The sequence below is a fragment of the Orcinus orca genome, chromosome 1 (assembly GCF_937001465.1).
Source record: "Orcinus orca chromosome 1, mOrcOrc1.1, whole genome shotgun sequence".
NCBI lineage: Eukaryota > Metazoa > Chordata > Mammalia > Artiodactyla > Delphinidae > Orcinus > Orcinus orca.
Genome location: NC_064559.1, coordinates 111,467,401 through 111,489,192, shown reverse-complemented (window position 1 = coordinate 111,489,192; position 21,792 = coordinate 111,467,401). Strand labels below are relative to the sequence as shown.

Below are 21,792 nucleotides of genomic sequence, written 5' to 3'. Positions count from 1 at the left end.
TCTTCTAGTATAGTGTATTTTTTTCTGGGCCCCTTGCCTTCAGGGGTACAGTTACACATAAATTTGGAATCTCAAATCTGTTCCACAACTCAATCATTTAGTGTTCATTTTTTTTCAGTCCTTTTACCTCTGTAATTTATTTAGAATAGTTTGTATTGCTATGTATTTAACTTTACTAATCTTTTTCACTGTAATGCTTTATCTGCTATCAACCTACTTCAGTGTATTCTCATCAGAAACAATGTTGTTTTTATCTTTAGAAGTTCAATTTGGACATTTTATATCTCCATGTCTATACATGTTTAGTTTTTCCTCTAACTACTTGAATATATAAAAGTTAGTTATAATACCTTTTTCCAACTTTATTTATTAAGGAGTAATTGACAAATATAATTGTGTATGTTAAAAGTATACAACATGATGATTTGATATACATATACATTGTGGAATAATTACCAAGATCAAGATAATTAATATATCCATCATCTAACAGTTAGCTCTTTTTTTGTCTGTCATGAGAATGCTTAGTATCTACTCACAGAAACTTTCAAGTTTACAATACCCTATTATTAACTATAGTCACCATGATACACATTAGAACCTTGGAATTTATTCTTCTTGTAATTGAAAGTTTATATCCTTTGGCCTACATATCCTTATTTTCCCCTAAACCCAGCTCCTGGAAATAAACATTTTATTCTCTGTTTCTATGAAATCAGCTTTTTTTTTCTATTTGGCTTCCATATATAAGTGATACCGTACAGTATTTGTCTTTGGCTTATTTCACTTAGTACATCCTTTAAGTTCATCCATATTGCTGCAGAAGGAAGAATTTTCTTCTATTTTATGCCTGAATAATAATATTCCAGTGTGTGTATGAGTGTATGTGTGTGTGTGTGTGTGTGTGTGTGTGTGCATGTAAGACATCTTCTTTATCCATTCATCTGTTGATAAGCACTTAGTTTGTATCCATGTCTTGGTTATATGAATAATGTTGCCATGAACATGGGAGTACAGATGCCTCTTTGAGATTCTGATTTCATTTCCTTTGGATATATAACCAGGAGTAGGATTACTGGCTTATATGGTAGTTCTAATTTTATTTTTTTGAGGAACTGCCAAACTGTTTTCCATAATGCTTGTACCAATTTACATTCCCACAACAGTGTATAATGGTTCCATTCTCTTCATCCTTGCCAACATTTTTCATCTCTTGACTTTTGGATAATAACTTTTCTTACAAGTATGAGGTGATATGTTATTGTGGTTTTGATTTGCATTTTCCTAGTGATTCCTGATGTTTAGCACCTTTTTGTGTACTTACTGGCCATCTGTAAGTCATCTATGGAAAAATGTCTATTCAGATCATATGTCCATTTTTAAATTGGATTATTTGGTTTTTTGCTATTGAACTATAAGAGTTCTTTTATTTTATTTTTTACCATTTTCCCCCAGCTTGAAGTACAAACGATAAAAAATTATATATATTTAAGCTGTACAACATGATTTTTGAAGCAGTACAATGTGATGATTTAATATATGTATAAATTGTGAAATGATTACCACAGTCAAGTTAATTAGCACATCCACCACCTTACATAGTTATCATTTGTGTGTGTGTGTGGTAAGAACACTAAAATTTACTCTTGTAGCAAATTTCAAGTCTATAATACAGTATAATTAACTGGATTAATTATTATTGACTATACTGTACATTAGATTCTCCAGGACTTATTCACCTTATAACAAAAATCTTGTACTCTTTGACCAACATCTCCCAATTTTCCCCAACTCTTAGTCCCTGGAAACCACCACTCTACTCTCTGCTTCTATGAGTTTGACTTTAAAATTTTATTATTTTTTTTTAATTGAAGTATACATGATTTACCATATTGTATTACATTCAGGTGTACAACATGGTGATTCAATATTTTTATAGATTATACTCCATTTAAAGTTATTACAAAAAAATGACTATATTTCCCTGTGCTGTACAACATATCCTTGTTTCTTATTTATTTTATACATAGTAGTTTGTGTCTCTTAATCCCATACCATTATATCACCCCTCTGCTCTTCCCTATCTGTACTGGTAACCACTAGCTTGTTCTCTATATCTGTGAGTTTATTTCTGTTTTTGTTGTATACATTTGTTTATATTATTTTTTAGATTCTACATATAAATGCTAACAGAGTTTTGTCTTTCTCTGTCTCACTTATTTCACTAAGGATAATACTCTCTAGGTTCATCCACATTATTGCAAATGGCAGAATTTCATTCTTTTTTATGGCTGAGTAATAGTCCATTGTATATATACTACATCTTCTTTTTACATTCATCTCTTGATGGGCACTTAGGCTGTTTCCATATCTTGGCTATTGTAAATAATGCTGCTATGAACATTGAGGTGCATGTATTTTTTTGAAATAGTGTTCTCATTTTCTTTGGATATATACCCATCAGTGGAATTGCTGGATCATATGGTAGTTTTATAAGGAAGCTCCATACCGTTTTCCATAATGGCTGTACTAATTTACAACCCCACCAACAGTGTACTAGGGTTCCCTTTTCTCTACAACCCTGCCAACACTTTTTATTTGTAGACTTTGATGATAGCCATTTTTTTTTTTTTTTTTTTTGCAGTACGCGGGCCTCTCACTGCCATGGCCTCTCCCGTTGCGGAGCCCAGGCTCCGGACGCGCAGGCTCAGCGGCCATGGCTCACGGGCCCAGCCGCTCCGCGGCATGTGGGATCTTCCCGGACCGGGGCACGAACCCGCGTCCCCTGCATCGGCAGGCGGACTCTCACCCACTGCGCCACCAGGGAAGCCCGATAGCCATTTTGATAGGTATATTGTGATATCTCATTGTGGGTTTGATTTGCATTTCTCTGATGAGTAATTATGTTAAGCATTTTTCCATGTCCTGTTAGCTACCTGAATGTCTTCTTTGGAAAAATATCTATTCAGATGTTCTACCCATTTTTAAATTGGGTTGTTTGGTTTTTTTGATATTGAGTTGTATGAATTTTTAAATAAATTTCGGGTATCATCCCTTATGGGTCATATCATTTGCAAATATTTTCTCCCATTCAGTAAGTTATCTTTTTGTTTTGCTGATGGTTTCCTATGCTGCACAAAATCTTTTAAGTTTAATTAAGTTCCATTTGTTTATTTTTGCTTTTATTTCTTTTGCTTTTGGAGGCAGATCAAAAAAAAAAATATTGCCATGATGTCAAAGAGTGTTCTACCTATGTTTTCTTCCAGGAGTTGTATGATTTCAGGTCTTACATTTAGCTCTTTAATCCATTTTGACTTTATTTTTTTTGTATGATGTGAGGAAATGTTTTCATCTCATTCTTTTACCTGTACCTCTCCAGTTATCCCAGCATCATTTATTGAAGAGAATGTCTTTTCTCCATTGTATATTCTTGTCTCCTTTGTTGTAGATTAATTGACCATGTGTGTAGATTTGTTTCTGGGCTTTCTATTCTGTTCCACTGATCTATATGTCTGTTTCTGTGCCAGTACCATACTGCTTTTTATGACTGTAACTTTGCAGTATAGTTTCAAATCAGGGGGCGTTTTTAGTTTGATGTAGTCCTACTAATTTCTTTTAGCTTCTGTTGACTGTGCTTTTGGAGTTATATCCAAAAGACCATTGCCAAGACACAAATCAAGGAGATTTTCCTGTATGTTTTCTTCTAGGAACTTTATGGTTTCAGGTCTTATGTTTAAGCTTTAATCCATTCTGAGTTAATTATTGTGAGTGGTATAAGATAGGGGTCCAGGGCTTCTCTGGTGGCACAGTGATTGAGAGTCCGCCTGCCAATGCAGGGGACATGGGTTCATGCCCCGGTCCAGGAAGATCCCACATGCCACGGAGCAGCTGGGCCCGTGAGCCAATGCTGCTGAGCCTGCGTGTCCAGAGGCTGTGCTCCACAACAGTGAGAGGCCCGCGTATCACAAAAAAAAAAAAAAAAAAGATAGGGGTCCAGTTTCATTTCTTCACATGTAACTGTCCACTTTTCCCAACACCATTTATTGAAGAGGCTGCCTTTTCTCCATTGTATATTTTTGCCTCTTTTGTTGTAGATTAATTGACCGTAAGTGCATGGGTTTATTTTGGGGTTCTCTGTTCTGTTCCATTGATCTGTGTATCTGTTTTTGTGCCAATACCATACTGTTTTTATGACTACAGCTTTGCAGTGTAGTTTGAAATCAGGGAACATGATGCCTTTGGCTTTGTTCTTCTTTCTCAAGATTGTTTTAGCTATTCAGGGTCCTTTGTGGTTCCATACAGCTTTAGGATTATTTCTATTTTTGTGGAAAATGCCATTGGAATTTTGATAGAATTTGCATTGAATCTGTAGATTGCTTTGGGTATTATAGACATTTTAACAATATTAATTCTTCCAGTCCATCAACACAGCATATCTTTCCATTTATTTGTGACTTCCTCAATTTACTTCATCAGTGTTTTTATAGTTTGCAGTGTACAGGTCTTTCACCTCATTAGTTAAATTTTTCCTAAGTATTTTATTGTTTTTGATGCTATTTTAAATGGGTTTGTTTTGTTAATTTCTCTTTCTGTTAGTTCATTGTTAATGTATAGAAATGTGACTCACTTTTGCATGTTGATTTTGTATCCTGCAACTTTACTGAATTCATTTATTAGGTCTAACATTTTTTTTTTTTTTTGGTGGTGTCTTTAAGGGTTTTGTGTATAAGATTATGTAATCTGCAGAGATCACTTTACTTCTTCTTTTGCAATTTGGATGCCTTTATTTCTTTTTTTTCCCTAATTGCTGTGAGTAGGACTTCCCTTACTATGTTGAATTAAGGCAGTAGTGAGCCTGCATGTCTTGCTTTCATCTTGGAGGAGAAGATTTTTAACTTTTCACCACTGAGTATGGTGTTTACTGTGGACTTATCATATATGGCCTTTATTATGTTGAGGTACCTTCCTTCTATACCTTACTTGTTGAGATTTTTAATCATGAAATGACATCGAATTTTGTTGAATATATTTTCTATTTCTATTGAGATGATCATATGCTTTTTATTATTCATTTTGTTAATGTGGTGTATTGCATTGATTTATTTGCTCATGTTGAACTATCCTTGCATCCCAGGGATAAATTATGCTTGATCGTGGTACATGATCCTTTTAATCTGTTGTTGAATTTGGTTTGCTAACATTTGTTTAAAATTTTTGAATCTATGTTCATTTAAGAGTTTAGCCTATAGTTTTCTTGTCTTTTTTTTAGTTTTATAAAAATCTTTATTGAGATATAATTAACAATTAATGGCACATATTTAAAGTTTTCAATTTAATAAGTTTTAAAACCATCATGATATCAAAATAATGAACCTATCCATATCCACCAAAATTTTGCTCATATTCTTCATAATGTCATCCTCTGTCTCTCCTCTTGTCCCCAGGAAACCACTGATGTACTTCATGTACCATAGGTTAGTTTGAATTTCATAACATTTTATACAAATGGAGTCATAAAGCATGCACTCTTTTTTGCTTGGCTTCTTTACCCAGAATAATTATTTTGAGTTTCATCTATGTCTAACATCAATAGTTCATTCATTGTTATTGCTGAGTAGTATTCTATTATATGGTTATACCACTGTTTACTCATTCACTTGTTGTTGGACATTTGGGTTGTTTCCAGGGTTTGGATACTACAAGTAAAGCTGCTAAAACATCTGTATACAAGTTTTTGTGTTGGCATGCACTTTTATTTTGCTTGGAAAAAGAGCTAGCAATGGAATGGGTAGGTCACATGGTATGTTTATGTTTAACTTTTTAAGAGACTTCAAAATATTTTCAAAAGTGGTCACCATTTTATATTCCCATCAACAATGTATAAGAGTTCTAGTCTTCCACATCTTCAGTAGCACTTGGTATGTTCAGTCTTTTTAATTAAGCCATTCTAATGGAGGCATAGTAGTATCCCATTGTTTTTGTTGTTTGTTTTTTAAATTTTTTATTGAAATATAGTTGATTTACAATGTTGTGTTAGTTTCAGTTGTACAGCAAAGTGATTCAGTTGGGGCTTCACTGGTGGCGCAGTGGTTGAGAGTCCGCCTGCCAATGCAGGGGACACGGGTCCATGCCCCGGTCCTGGAAGATCTCACTTGCTGCGGAGTGGCTGCACCCGTGAGCCATGGCTGCTAAGCCTGCGCATCCAGAGCCTGTGCTCTGCAGTGGGAGAGGCCACAACAGTGAGAGGCCTGCGTACCGAAAAAAAAAAAAAAAAAAAAGCAATTCAGTTGTACATATACATATATCCACTCTTTTTTAGATTCTATTCCCATATATGTCATTACAGAATATTGAATAGAGTTCCCTGTGCTATACAGCAGGTTCTTATTAGTTATCTATTTTATATACAGTAGTGGGTACATGTCAATCCCAATCTCCCAATTTATCCGTCTCCCCCCTTTCCCCCCTTGGTAACCATAAGTTTGTTTTCTACATCTGTGACTCTATTTCTGTTTTGTAAATAGGTTCATTTGTACGATTTTTTTAGATTCCACCTATAAGCGATAGCATATGATATTTGTCTTTCTCTGTCTGACAACTTCACTCAGTATGACAATCTCTAGGTCCATCCATGTTGCTGCAAATGGCATTATTTCATTCTTTTTTTTATTCTTTTAAAGATGTTGAATTGTTTATATTTTCTCAGCTTTGGAACTCTATAACAAAAGCTATAACATTTAAATTTAATTCAATAAGTGAATTTGTAATTAGTGTTAAATAAACTACTATGCTCTAAAACTTAACATACTAAATGTGGTCATTTGAGAACAAACCACAATATGCATAATGCATTTTAGTATTTCTAAATTAAAAAGAGACTTGAGATGGGTAAAAAAGAAATAGTACTACCGTATTTACATTTTCCTGACTGTTCATATTTAATTATTCCTCCAAATTAATAGGTCCATCTTAACTCCATGTGAATTTCAGCATAAGTTGCACTATTTAGCTACTAATGGGGAATATTAGACCATTAGAACTTGGATTAGCTTTATCCTATTGGTGATGGTATTCTCCTGATTGCTTCTTGGCATTGTAACAGAGTAAATTCTTTGTAATTAATTTTTGTTTTTGTTTTTGTTTTGTTTTGTTTTGTTTTTTGTGGTACGCGGGCCTCTCACTGTTGTGGCCTCTCCCGCTGCGGAGCACAGGCTCCAGATGCGCAGGCTCAGCGGCCATGGCTCACGGGCCCAGCTGCTCCACGGCATGTGGGATCTTCCCGGACCAGGGCACGAACCCGTGTCCCCTGCATTGGCAGGCAGACTCTCAACCACTGCGCCACCAGCGAAGCCCTGTAATTAATTTTTATTGGAGTATAGTTGCTTTACAATGTTGTGTTAGTTTCTACTGTACAGCAAAATGAATCAGCTATACATATACGTATATGTATATACATACATATGTATATACATATTTTTTATATATGTATATATAAAAATCCCTCTTTTTTGGATTTCCTTCCCATTTAGGTCACCACAATGCATTAAGTAGAGTTCCTTGTGCTATACAGTATGTTCTCATTAGTTGTCTATTTTATACATAGTATCAATAGTGTATATGTGTCAATCCCAATCTCCCAATTCCTCCCATCTCCCCCTTCCCCCCTTGGTATCCATACGTTTGTTCTCTACGTCTGTATCTCTATTTCTGCTTTGCAAATAAGATCATCTATATCATTTTTCTAGATTCCACATATATGCATTAATATATGATATTTGTTTTTCTCTTTTTGACTTATTTCACTCTGTATGACACTCTCTACGTCCATCCACGGCTCTACAAATGACCCAATTTTGTTCCTTTTTATGGCTAATATTCCACTGTATATATGTACCACATCTTCCTTATCCATTCCTCCATTGATGGACATTTACGTTGCTTCCATGTAGCATTATTTACAATAGCTAGTTTTCTTGTCTTTAGTGTCCTTTTATGGCTTAATAGCAGTGTAATGCTGGCCTCATAAAATGAATTTTGAAGTTTTCTTTCCTCTTCAATTATTTGAGAAGAGTTTGAAAAGGATTGGTATTCATTCTTTTTAAAATGGAATTCACCAGCAAAGCCATCTGGTCCTAGGCTTTTACTTTTGGGAGATTTTTGATTAATGATTCAATCTCCTTACTCATTATTGATCTGTTCAGATTTTCTATTACTACATGATTCAATCTTGGTAGCTTGTAAGTTTCTAGGAATTTATCCATTTCTTCTAGGTTATCTAATTTGTTGGTATGTAATTATTTATAGTCTCTTATGGTACTTTGTATTTCTGTTGTCAGTTGTAATGTCCCTTTTTTCCTTTATAGTTTTATTTGAGTTATCTCCCTTTTTTTCTTTGTGAGTCTAATTAAAAGTTCGTCATTTTGTTTATGTTTTCGAAAATACCCAACCCAGTTTCATTGGTTTCTATAGTCTGTCTAGTCTCAATTTCATTTATTTCTGCTCTAATCTTTATTATTTTCTTCCTTCTGCTAACTTTGGGCTTAGTTTATTCTTCTTTTTATAATTCCTTGAGGCATAATTGTAGGTTGTCTATGATACCTTTCTTTTTTCTTAATGTAGTCATTTGTAACTCTAAACTTTCCTCTTAGAACTGGTTTTACTACACCCCATAAGTTTTAGTAGATTGTGTTTCTATTTTCATTTGTTTCAAGACATTTTCTCATTTCTTCTTTGACTCATTGGTAGTTCAGGAGTATATTGTTTTAATTTCCACATATTTGTAAATTTTCCAGTTTTCCTATTATTGATTTGTATTTTCATACTATTGTTGTCAGAAAAGTTGCTAGATATAATTTCAGTCTTCTTAAATTGTTAAGACTTGTTTTGTGACCTAACATATGATCTATCCTAGAGAATGTTCCATGTGTGCCTAAGAAGAATGTACATTCTGCTGCCATTGGAATTAATGTTGCATATATGTCTGTTAGGTCTGTGTGGCCTAAAGCATATTTCAAGTCTACTATTTTTGTGTTGATTTTCTGTCTGGGTAATCTATCCATTATTGAAAGTGGGGTATTTAAGTCCCCTATTGTTATTGCATTGCTGTTTATTTCTGCCTTCACATCTGTTAATCATTTTTTAATATATTTAAGTGCTCCAATATTGAATACATATATATTTATAATTGTTATAGCCTCTTGATGAATTGACCCCTTTATCATTATTTAATGGCCTTCTTTGTCTCTTGTTACAGCTTTTGATTTAAAGTCTATTTTACATGGTATAAGTATAGCTGTCCCTGCTCTCTTTTGGTTTCCATTTGCATGGGATATCTTATTCCATCCTTCAGTTTTGGCCTATGAGTATCCTTAAAGCTTAAGTGAGTCTCTTATAGGCATATTATTGAGACTTTTCTTTTAATCCATTCAGCCACTCTATGTGTCTTTTGGAGAATTTAAACCATTTACATTTAGAGTAATTATTGATATTTAAGAATTTACTATTATCATTTTGTTAATTGTTTTCTGACTGTTTTGTAGTTCTTTTTTTCTTTCTTCCTCTCTTGCCATCTTTGTGAATTGCTGACTTTTTGTAGTTGTATGCTTTGATTCTTTTCTATTTCTCATTTGTGTATCAATTATAGGTTTTCCTTTGTGATTACTGTGAGGCTTATATAAACATCTCATATTTATGTCTATTTTTAAGCTGATAACAACTTAATTTGCATAAATGTTCTACACATTTATTTGCCCCCCAACTTTATGTTGTTGATGCCCCAATTTACATCTTTTTATATCATGTATTCATTAACAAAATATTGTAGCTATGGTTATTTTCAACAGACCTGTCTTTTAACTCATATCTGAGAGTTCAATATGATTACATAGTCTTCAGCCCCAGGATTTCTGTTTGGTTCTTTATTTTTTATGATTTCTATCTCATTGTTAAAGTTCTTATTTTTTCATATATTGTGTTCCTGAGTTCCTTGAGTTGTCTGTCTACGTTCCCTTGAATCTTGCTGAGCTTCTTTAAAATAATCATTTTGAATTCTTTCTCAGGTAACTCACAAATTTCCATTTCTTTGGCATCAGTTACTGGAAAATTATTGTATTCATTTAGTAATGTCATGTTCTGATCTCTTTTGTCTACTAATTCTATTATATATATTATTTCTGGGTCAGTTTCAATTGATTAATTTTTTCTTCATCATGAGTTGTATTTTCTTGCTTCTTCGCATGTCTAGTAATTTGTTCATTGAATGCCACATATTGTAGATTATACCTTTTTGGGTACCAGATATTGTTGTATTCTTTTTTTGAATTGAAGTATAGTTGATTTACAATATTATATTAGTTTCAGGTATACAACATAGTGATTCAATATTTTAATGGATTATACTCCATTTAAAGTTCTTAAATATTGACTATATTCCCTGTGCTGTACAATATATCCTGGTAACTTATTTATTTTATTGTAGTAGTTTGTACCTCTTAATCTCCTTCTCCTATCTTGCCCCTCCCCCCCTTCCCTCTCCCAACTGGTAACTACTACTTTGTTCTCCACAGATATTTTTGTGTTTCTATAAATATTATTCAGCTTTCTTATTTGACTCAGTTCTGTTATTGGTAAACAGTTGATCCTTTGGGATCTTGCTTTTAAGTTTTGCTAGGCAGGGTCAGAATAGCATTTAGTCTGGGGCTAATTTTTCCCCACAAATGAGGCAAAATCTTTGTAAGTATATGACTCAATTTCCCATGAATCAGGAGAGTTTTCACTGTTGCTGGTTGGAACATGTGCTATTCCTATATCTGTGTGAGTCCCAGGACTGTCCTTTTAAACATTTCAGAAATTTATTTTCTCAGCCTCATCAGGCATGAGTTTATCAGTTTTTAGCTGAATACTCAAAGAGATCCTCTACACATCTCTAAAATTTTCTCTCTGCACATTTCTCTCCTCTCCAGTACTCTTCTTTTGTACTCTAGGTGCCTTGAGCTCCAAGAACTCCCAGGTCCATCTCATTTTGGGGACACGTCTGGCCTCTTCCTTGTACCCGTCCCTACACCAGTAGGCCAGAAACTTTCTCCAGGAAGTAAGCTATAATTTGCTTGTTTTGCATCCCATTTCTCTGGGGTCACTTTCCTTTGCTGTCTAATAATCAATGTGTGTGTAGTACCTTGTTTCATATATTTTGTCCTATTTATAGTTATTTTATGTGGGAGAGTAAATCTAGGCCAGAAGTGCAAGTTCAATCTGCCTGGATTCTTTTAACAGCATGAGATCACATATGTGAGAGTTTTTTTGAAAAGAAAACTATTACTCAAATGTGTGATATTTATCATAGTTCTTCTAGTAATAGGCCAAGTGTTTATCAGTTACCTATTATGTGTATGTATATTTCCCAGAGACGTGTGTATAAATCTGCTAGAAACTGAATTCCTGAATCTACTTCATACCACAGAGATACTACTTCCATTAGAAACAAACATCTAATGTTCCCAGAGTTACCATACTCTTGTCTTAACATAGCATCACATGAAGGAGGTTAAGTTTGACACCCTCGTTTCCACTTTCCCTGTTTTCTTTTCTTTAAAAAAAAAAATTATTTATTTGGCTACGCTAGGTCTTAGTTGCAGCACACAAGATCTTCGTTGCTGCCTGCGGAATCTTTGTTCTGGCATGCGGATCTTTAGTTGTGGCATGTGGTATCTAGTTCCCTGACCAGGGATCATTCCCGGGTCCCCTGCATTGGGAGCATGGAGTTTTAACCACTGGGCCACCAGGGAAGTTCCTTTCCCTGTTTTCATAGTTCTTCCCTTACTACACAGTAGCTCACATTCGCAAGATTTGAGGGCTCCAAAATGACTTTTTCTGGTATATATCCTAGATTCTTTCTTGACCTTCCCATCTCCCCTCCAAGGAGACTCAGCTATACCAGGCCTCTTTTTTTTTCAATAACTTTTATTAATAATATAGACTAGGATAAGTGAATACTAATGGGATTTTCAATAATCTATAATATCTATGATTTATTGAGCATCTACCATGTGCCAGATATTCTATATATTTCCTCTAATTCTCTTAAAACCACTAACCATGAGAAAGACCTTGGGGAAACAGAGAAGGCTTTGCAAAGAATGAGCAGGAGGGACTTCCCTGGTGGTCCAGTGGTAAAGAATCTGCCTTACAATGCAGGGGATGCAGCTTTGATCCCTGCAGGGAGCTAAGATCCCACATGCCACGGGGCAACTAAGCCCGTGCGCCACAACTACTGAGCTTGCGCATCTCAACTAGAGAGCCTGCTGTGCCACAAACTACAGAGCCCATGCTCTCTGGAACCCACGCGCCACAACTACAGAGCTCACGTGCCCTGGAGCCTGCACACTACAACTAGAGAGAAGCCTGCACGCTGCAACAAAAAGCCGACGCGCTGTAGCGAAAAATCCCACATGCCTCAACGAAGATCCCGCATGCTGCAACCAAGACCCGATGCAGCCAAAAATAAATAAAATAAATAAATAAGTAATGAATCTTAAATAAAAAAGGAACAACCCATTAAAAAAAAAAGAATGAGCAGGAGTTGGATAAGATGAGGCATGGAATGAAGGATCAGGCAAATGTTTCAGATAGAAGGAATGACATATGAAAAGACTTGGAGGCAAGAAAGGATGTGACTAATCTGAGGAACTCATGCAGTGTGGCTGAAAAACATAGGAAGTGGAGAAAAGGTAGGGAAGGTAGGGGGAAGGTGGGAGATGGTGAAAGATAAAACTAGAGAGATAAAATACATTGTGAGGGACTTGGTAAATAATACTAAGGAGTTTAGACTTTTTGCTGAGGGCAATGGGATATTCTCATTGAACTTTTGGCATATTGCCTTTGTTACAGTGACACAAATGGGTTAAAAGGGGTAAAATTGAGTTACAACTATGGAATGGAGAAAAGTGTATGTTGGTACCAAAAATTCAGTAATTATTTATTCATGCACTCCCTCAGCCATTTATGCACTCAACAAATGTAATAATTGCCTACTATGTACTAGGTTCTGTAACTAAATATTTTTTTAAATAAAAAAGTTGAGTTATTATAGATTTCCTCCCATTTATTGAGCACTTATTATATGCCAGACACTGTGTTAAGTGCTTTACATAAACACTAATATTATCACTTTTTAAATTCTAAAAAATTAAAAAAATTTGTGAGCTAGTTTTTTTTATTGGAGTATAGTTGCTTTACAATGTTGTGTTAGTTTCTACTGTACAGCAAAGTAAATCAGCTATACGTATACATATATCCACTTTTTTTGGATTTCCTTCCCATTTAGGTCACCGCAGAGCATCAAGTAGAGTTCCCTGTGCTACACAGTAGGTTCTTATTAGTTATCTATTTTATACATAGTATCAATAATGTATATATGTCAATCCCCATCTCCCAATTCATCCCACACCCCCTTCCCCCTTGGTATCCATATGTTTGTTCTCTACATCTGTGTCTCTATTTCTGCTTTGCAAATAAGATCATCAATACCATTGTTTTAGATTCCACATATATGCATTAATATATGATATTTGTTTTTCTCTTTTTGGCTTATTTCACTCTGTATGACACTCTCTAGGTTCATCCATGTCTCTACAAATGACCCAATTTTGTTCCTTTTTCTTGCTAAGTAATATTCCATTGTATATGTGTACCACATCTTCTTTATCCATTCCTCTGTTGATGGATATTTAGGTTGCTTCCATGTCCTGGCTATTGTAAATAGTGCTGCAATGAACATTGGGGTGCATGTGTCTTTCTGAATTATGGTTTTCTCTGGGCATATGCCTAGTAGTGAGATTGCTGGGTCATATGGTAGTTCTATTTTTAGTTTTTTAAGGAACCTCCATACTGTTCTCCATAATGGTTGTATCAATTAACATTCCCACCAACAGTGCAAGAGGGTTCCCTTTTCTCCACACCCTTTCCAGGATTTATAGTTTGCAGATTTTTTGATGATGGCAATAGTAAATATTTATACACCCAACATAGGAGCACCTCAATACCTAAGGCAAATGCTAACAGCCATAAAAGGGGAAATTGACAGTAACACAGTAATAGTGGGAGACTTTAACCCTCTACTTATACCAATGGATAGATCATCCAGACAGAAAATTAATAAGGAAACACAAGCCTTAAATGACACATTAGACCAGATAGACTTAACTGATATTTATAGGACATTCCATCTGAAAGCAGCAGAATGCATTTTCTTCTCAAGTGCACATGGAATGTTCTTCAGGATAGATCACATCTTGGGTCACAAATCAAGCCTCGGAAAATTTAAGAAAATTGAAATCGTATCAAGCATGTTTTCTGACCACAACGCTATGAGATTAGAAATCAATCACAGGGAAAAAAACGTAAAAAACACAAACACATGGAGGCTAAACAATATGCTACTAAATAACCAAGAGGTCATTGAAGAAATCAAAGAAGAAATTAAAAAATACCTAGAAACAAAAGACAATGAAAGCACAACAACCCAAAACCTATGGGATGCAGCAAAAGCAGTTCTTAAGAAACTGATATTATCTTTAAATAGGTAAAGAAACTGAAGTAAAGAGAGCTCAAGCATGGTAAAGTCATATAACTAGTAAATGGCAGAGCCAGGATTTGCACTCAATCATTTTGACATCTCAAAATATTTGGCCATTTACTTAAATGATATTGTTTCCCACATGTAAATTTTACTTATTATTTTTTAAATCCAAAGAAAAAACAAATACGATATTTTGAACTAATTTTGGGGAGGTTTTAATCAGCAAGATGTATGCCAATTGTCCTGGATTACCATAAAGAAGTTACCTTTGCTTTATAGATGAGCAATAATTATATATATCTCTAAATGAACATTTAGGTAAAATTTGGGGCACTCAAGCCCCCCCAAAATTTTCATTCCCAAGACTTAGTTAGATGATGTTTAAGGGTTTTTTTTTTTTTTTTTTTTTTTTGTGCTACGCGGGCCTCTCACTGTTGTGGCCTCTCCCGTTGCAGAGCACAGGCTCCGGACGCGCAGGCTCAGCGGCCATGGCTCACGGGCCCAGCCGCTCCGCGGCATGTGGGATCTTCCTGGACCGGGGCACGAACCCGTGTCCCCTGCATCGGCAGGCGGACTCTCAACCACTGCACCACCAGGGAAGCCCTGTTTAAGGGTTTTTTGTTTTGAATTTGTTTTTTATCCTTCTGTGTTTTTCTCCTTTATTAATAAATATTAATAAAGGATATATTTACAAGGGTAATTTTATTTTGAAATAGGAGAAAAGGAAATTCGTGCTGCAATAATGTCAGAGTTTCCAGAGGAAGATGTTGTGAAATTGTTTGTCTAAACACATTTTATTTGGGGTTCAGTATGAATTTTCAATAGATGGTTTTTAGATAAGGAAGCGGTAATTCAAACGTGATTATATAAACAAGAAGATCAGAGAGGAATTATCCTGAAGGGTATAAAATGAACCAAGAGCTTCTAGTCTGGGTCATTACAGCATCAGCTCCCCAATGCAAAGTAAGGTAGGTGTCTACACTGAGAAGGCATTGTGAAATGAAATGTTGTTATTCTAAATTATTTTCATTTTCATCATTTTAGCATTTATTTCAAAATGGCAAATGCTGAGTGGCAATTTGCTTTGATAGGCTCTAGAAATTCTAGTTATTGCTCCAAAATTGTTCAGTGATAGGTGAAGATGAATGAACTACATATGTAAGGGTAAGAAAATATTCTACTGACTTCAAAGAAGAGGAAAAATTGGTCAATTTCCTAATGAAGGCTGATTGATATTCATGGCCTTCCCTTACTATTTACATTTAATTTAAATGTTTTAATCAGTTAAATAATCTGTGTATTAAATCCTGTCAATTACTAATGGTTATCTTTGATGATAATGTACTTCTGAGAAAAGTTGGGAATAACTTCAGTTTTGGGTACCTGCAGAGGTAATTTACTCTTTATTGTTTTAGTTATAGCTAACCCCCCTTGGATAGTTTCCAAAGCACACACCCGACTTATAGTACATTTTGCTCTCTAGAAAACTGTATTGCTTTAGTGAACTTCCTGGAGTTCACAGGGTGGACAATTGATTCTTTTCATAGCACAGTAAGGGATTTGGGGAGAAAAGATTGGTGAAGGCAATTAGCAGATTAGAGAGAAATGTGCTTAAGAATGAAGGTAGTGAGAACAAAAAGATGAGAGAAAAGGCTGGGTAAGGGGCAAAGGAAAGAGGATATCTTGGAATAAGTACAAATGTTGAAAGTGTAGACATAGTGGTCATGGCACTGAAAAGGGCATCTCTCATTATTTAGGGCCTAAAATCACACCTCTGTTTAGGTGCTCAATAAATCATTTATGAATGATTTTAAAAGAGGCAATTAAGTTACAGAGGATGAGAATCCAGGTGACAATAAAGGAGAAACTGTGGCAGATCATCTAGGGAGGTATTAACTAACACTGATTTATATACTCAGTATTATATAGTTACATAGTTTTCTGTTAGCATTCCAAGTGCTTCACATGTATTGTTTTATACTTATTATGATTTTAGGAAGGAGTATATGGAAAAATGAAGGTACAGATTTCTTAATTTCTCAGTTACACACAATTGCAATAAAACCTGGAAGCATAATTCTAGGTCACTATCTCTTAGACCAGGGACCGGACACTAATTTATCACATAGGATCATAGTCTATTTGTGCTGAAAAGTCCTTCCTGATCATCTTGTGGTTCTAAGCCTTTTCTTTTACAGCTGAAGAAATTGAGCCCCAGAAAGATTCTTTGGGTGAAGTTTTACTATTTGCAATAAAGGAGAAAGAATAATTCTTACTTTCTTTACTAAGTTATATAGCTACTGCTGCTGATGATTCAGCACTTTTAATTTTTCTTTTTGTTAATTTGGAGTTTTACATTTATAAGAGGAACTTCAGACAATGTAAAGTGTCCATAATGAATATGACAACAATGGGTAAAAGTTCCAAAACTGTTTTTTCTTCTACAGTTTTAAAAAGGATCAGGTGTACTTGTCTTTTTCTGTTTTGCAGATGGGGAAATTAGGCCCAGATAGATTCAATATTTTAGTCGATTTCTCATAGATCCATGGGAGATCTTGAAATAGAATTCTGTTCCTTAACTCCAGGACCAATATTCTCACCACTAGGTCAGCACATATCTATTTTATATAGAACATAGAGCTAAAAGTTAAAATATGTGAAGTTAATTATTTCCTATGGCAAAAATTCAGTAGCTGGCTGGCTAGATGGGCAAGAACCATATGATCATGACAGGTGAATATTTTATATCATTTACTCAGTCTATTTTTTTTTTTTGATGTGGACAATTTTTAAAGTCTTTATTGAATTTGTTACAATATTTCTTCTGTTTTATATCTGTTGGCCGCAAGGCATGTGGGATCTTAGCTCCCCGACCAGGGATCGAACCCGCACCCACTGCATTGGAAGGTGAAGTCTTAACCCCTGGACTACCAGGGAAGTCCCTCAGTCGATATTTTTAAGATCCTGCAGAGGATCCTCTAAGTCTGTGGCTCTAAAATAATGGAACCAGCTCTATACCATAGAGGGAGCTCACGTTTGTGAAGCACTGAGAAAACCAGACTCCATGAGCAAGGAATTCTTATAACTTTGCTCCGTGATTGAAATACCAAAAAACCTCCAAGGAATGCTTAAATATGCAAATTTTATTTGAAAGTATTCACCAGAAAACACTTCTTAATGGGTTAGTTCACTTCCTTGTCTATATAGGAAAAAAACTCTTTGATTATTGTGGGTGTCAGAGTGATAATTTCAAGTCATTCAGAGCACTTAAAATACTACCTACTTTTTGTTAACATTTGTTCTTATTTATCTTGAGTGACTATCTAGGAGTAGAATTGCTGGGTGATCAGTTAAGCGTATGTTTAATTTTATAAGAAACAAACTGATTTTCAAACTATTTGTATGTACCATTTTACCATCCCACCAGCAACATATGAAAGTTCTAGTTGCTCAAAATCATCACCAACACTTGGTGTTATCAGTTAAACAATATGTATTTTTATTATTAGTGTTCATAGTTATCTCCTACACTAGACTGTCAGCCCATAGCTGACAGACCATAGCTTATCCATTTTGTGTCTGTCAGTGCCTACTTTAAATGCTCAATATATGTTTGTCTAATTTATCGGCAATTCTCATTCTCCAAACAGGAGACTGGTAGGAATGCCCACTAATCTCTGGAAGTTGACATTTAAAATAAATACCTGGTAGCTTGTTGAATGTGGTTTCATTTTTTTCTTACAAGCTAATTAAAGACAAAAATTCTTGTTAACTGAGGCAGAGTCTATGAGATTTCAGTTAATGGAAGTTTCAGTGTATGTAGCTTAAAGATGCTCTTGGGATATAATTGATAGATTTGAGGAAAAAATTGAGAAAAATCTTGATACATTTTTCATGATTGAATAACAACATTTAATGAATTATAATTTATTTAATAGAATAATAAAACAAGTTTGTGTTCAAAGGTAATACTACTCCATTAAGATATGTATTTTCTTTTCTGACAATGATACTTGAGAAGGAAAAAAATCCAAATATGCCTAGCTAACTGTACAATCTTTGAAGTGATCAACTTACATCCAAAAGTCTGAAACTTGATTACCCTCTCTCAGTAGCAAAACTTAAATTATTATAAGTCATAACATTATCCAACTCATTACAAAGTCCAGTTGATAGTGAACACACTCTTCATCAGACAGGCTCTACAGAGATACGTATTCTGCCTGAGGCACAGTGGATCCTCTGTTGTCTTCCGTTCACCCAAAACTTATTTTACTTTCCTGGCTAACTTACAGTGGACCTGTCATCCTTGATTGTATTACTCTCATTGTGTCAATCTGTATTTTTTGCCTCCACAATCTTTTTAAGATAATGAATTCCATACAATTTCTGTGTAAAATAATTTTATTTTTCCAACTCTAATTCTTTCAACCTTAAAGGATATCCTAAGGGTTGAGAAGAGGGGTTTTTAGATTTCTGGGTTAGCCCCTTAACACCAGTGGTAGATTTAGCTGACCTTTAGCCTTGTCTTTCTTGACAGGCATTGGGTAGAATCATATGCAAGACTGTTTGCATTGAGCTGGTACTGAAGTTTGATTATGCACTTCCTTGATTTCTTTGCCTTTTCTTATTATGACCAGTTTGTTGGCCTTTTAAGCTATTGAATCAAAGTTTTTAGAAAAGCACATTTCTGGGAAAGCCCTTACTGAAGCCTGTTAACTCACTTCTTATAATGATAAAGGCAGGTATTTTGATTGTTTCCATTGAATGAATTATTTTGTACTTAGTTGACATACGTGTCCCTGCCACTTTTCTGTTATAGTGTTTCAGGCTTGCCATTTCACTGCCCAGTGGAGCTAAGTGGCACTTGCAAACAGGACTTTCACTATGTGAGCTCTGTCACTATGGGGTATGTGGATCATAGCCACATCTAAATACATAAAGAAAGGTTACTGAGAGTATTAACTATGTAAAAATACCTAATATAGGGCCTTGGACAAAGAAGGCATTCAATAAATACATATATTTACACACACACACACATACACACACATTATAGCTCTTTCTGAATGTCCCTTCTGAATGTCCTAAAGGATACATGTAATAGATTCTTTAATTTTATCTTTGATTTAGCATGACTGCTATCTTCCTGATGTCCATGCTTTTTGGCCTTGCATGTGGGCAAGCAATGGCTCTTTGTATTCCAACTGAGTATATGATGCATGTCGAAAGGAAAGAGTGTGCTTACTGCCTAACCATCAACACTACCATCTGTGCTGGATATTGTATGACACGGGTATGTAGTTCATTTCACTTCTTTTAGCTGAAAATTAGATAAACCTAGACTCAGTCCATTTCTATCCAGAGAGAAAATGAGATAAAACACAACCTCATTTCCAAAATCTAACAGTTATTGGCTCTGTAGAGGTAGAGTACACAGGTTACAGTATCTACTCAGCACAGTGGATACAGATAATTTTATAACAGTTTTACTTCCAAAATTTATTTAAAACTTATCTTGTTCTCATGATATAAGGTAAAAGAGGGGGTGTCACTTTTGTCTCTATGGGATTTAGTGTGGATATGTTGAGTTAGTACCGGGGAATGGAACTAAGGAATCCTCCTCCAGTCCTGTTTGTGACAAAGGAATATAAGTGAATTGATTTTTATCTGTTTCCATTATCTATATACTTTCTAAAGTCCTATCACAGTATGCTCCTTTTTTAATTCTTTCCTCAGGACTTCAATGGCAAGCTGTTTCTTCCCAAATATGCTCTGTCCCAGGATGTTTGTACATATAGAGACTTCATGTACAAGACTGTAGAAATACCAGGATGCCCACGCCATGTTACTCCTTATTTCTCCTACCCTGTAGCTATAAGCTGTAAGTGTGGCAAGTGTAATACTGACTATAGTGATTGTATACATGAAGCCATCAAAACAAACTACTGTACCAAACCTCAGAAGTCCTATGTGGTGGGATTTTCTATCTAACTTCAATTGTGATGTAATTTGCAATTTGGTTAAATGTGTTTACCTGGAATAAAACTAATAAAATATCGATATATTTCACAACACCATGTGTACATTTGAGTACTATTTCATCCATACCCATACCCATTCATGCATTAGCGAGCTTAAGGGCTTTAGAAGAGAAGGTGAGTGAAAGAGCATTTCCAGCTCATATGAAGGATGGTTTCCACATGAAAGGGCAGAGTGCAGGTAAAATGGAGAACAGGAACATGAAATACTAATGAAAGACAGCGTTAATCAGGCTGTCTTAACAGAGGGCCACGAGGTTTGTCTTGACATAGAAAATGAATATGGGAAAGCTACAGAGTAATGTGATCAACGGCTGAAGGAACAAACGGTGTCAGCGTACTGGAGACACCTACTTCCAAAGGCTGAAACGGGGCTGGAGTAGAGAGAGAGAGTAAGGAATATATGAAATTTGCAATATACTACTTTATCCTGTCATTCAAATACACAAGATAAAACTTCACCAAAACTCAGTAAACAGTATATTTTAATCTATTTAATTTAATTACTCTAGTGGGCCTACTGACTTAATGAAAGTTATACTCCAAAAGCCTAGAAAAGAGGCCACGATCATTTTACATGTAGAAGTCTAAATCCTTTGTAGTCTTTAAGGTAATTTGAGACACTTTCCAGCAACTTATGCTGTTTTGGCTTTCGATGTCATGAAAAACTAGTATGATTATGAAAGATTTTAGGAATAGTGGTAGAGTGCTAAGGGATCTAACAGAGAGGAATCATCCTAAATTCTAACCTAAACCTTCAATAGTTAAACACTGTTTTCCAGTAAATGTGCTTAGAGAGTGGTTTATTTTTCTCTTCCTTCCTTAGGTACTCTTTCATTTGAGTTTGGTTTCAATAGCTGCGTGAAGTGAGACAGACCTAGTGTCCTGCAGACTTGACCTCATAAAAGATGACTTATCCTATATTTTTCCATTTCTCTCTATCCAAATTGCTGCCATTGGGTGAAAATCAATTGTCAGCAGGGCCAGTTGTCTTTGTTATATCCTAGTCATTGGTTGCATTCATCTGGGCATGTTGTAAATGCCTGCAGGCTGACAGTGTCCAAAGGGGGGATGCTAAGGTGGTGTAGATGGATTAGTACCAAACCCATGCTCTGCCAATGGGGACAGAATAGTTGTACATTTATATGCAAAGTCATGAATCCACATTATTCTTAC

The 21,792-nt window shown here is 35.2% G+C and overlaps 1 protein-coding gene across 1 annotated transcript; it reads left to right on the top strand.

The window, feature by feature from the left end:
* The first annotated feature begins 19,709 nt into the window (after positions 1–19,709).
* Positions 19,710–20,607, top strand: TSHB (thyroid stimulating hormone subunit beta). The gene is made up of 2 exons (XM_033436092.2): positions 19,710–19,871; positions 20,315–20,607. The coding sequence occupies exons 1-2, from the start codon at positions 19,710–19,712 to the stop codon at positions 20,567–20,569; spliced, it is 417 nt and encodes a 138-aa protein (XP_033291983.1). The 3' UTR covers positions 20,570–20,607.
* Positions 20,608–21,792: the final 1,185 nt, after the last annotated feature.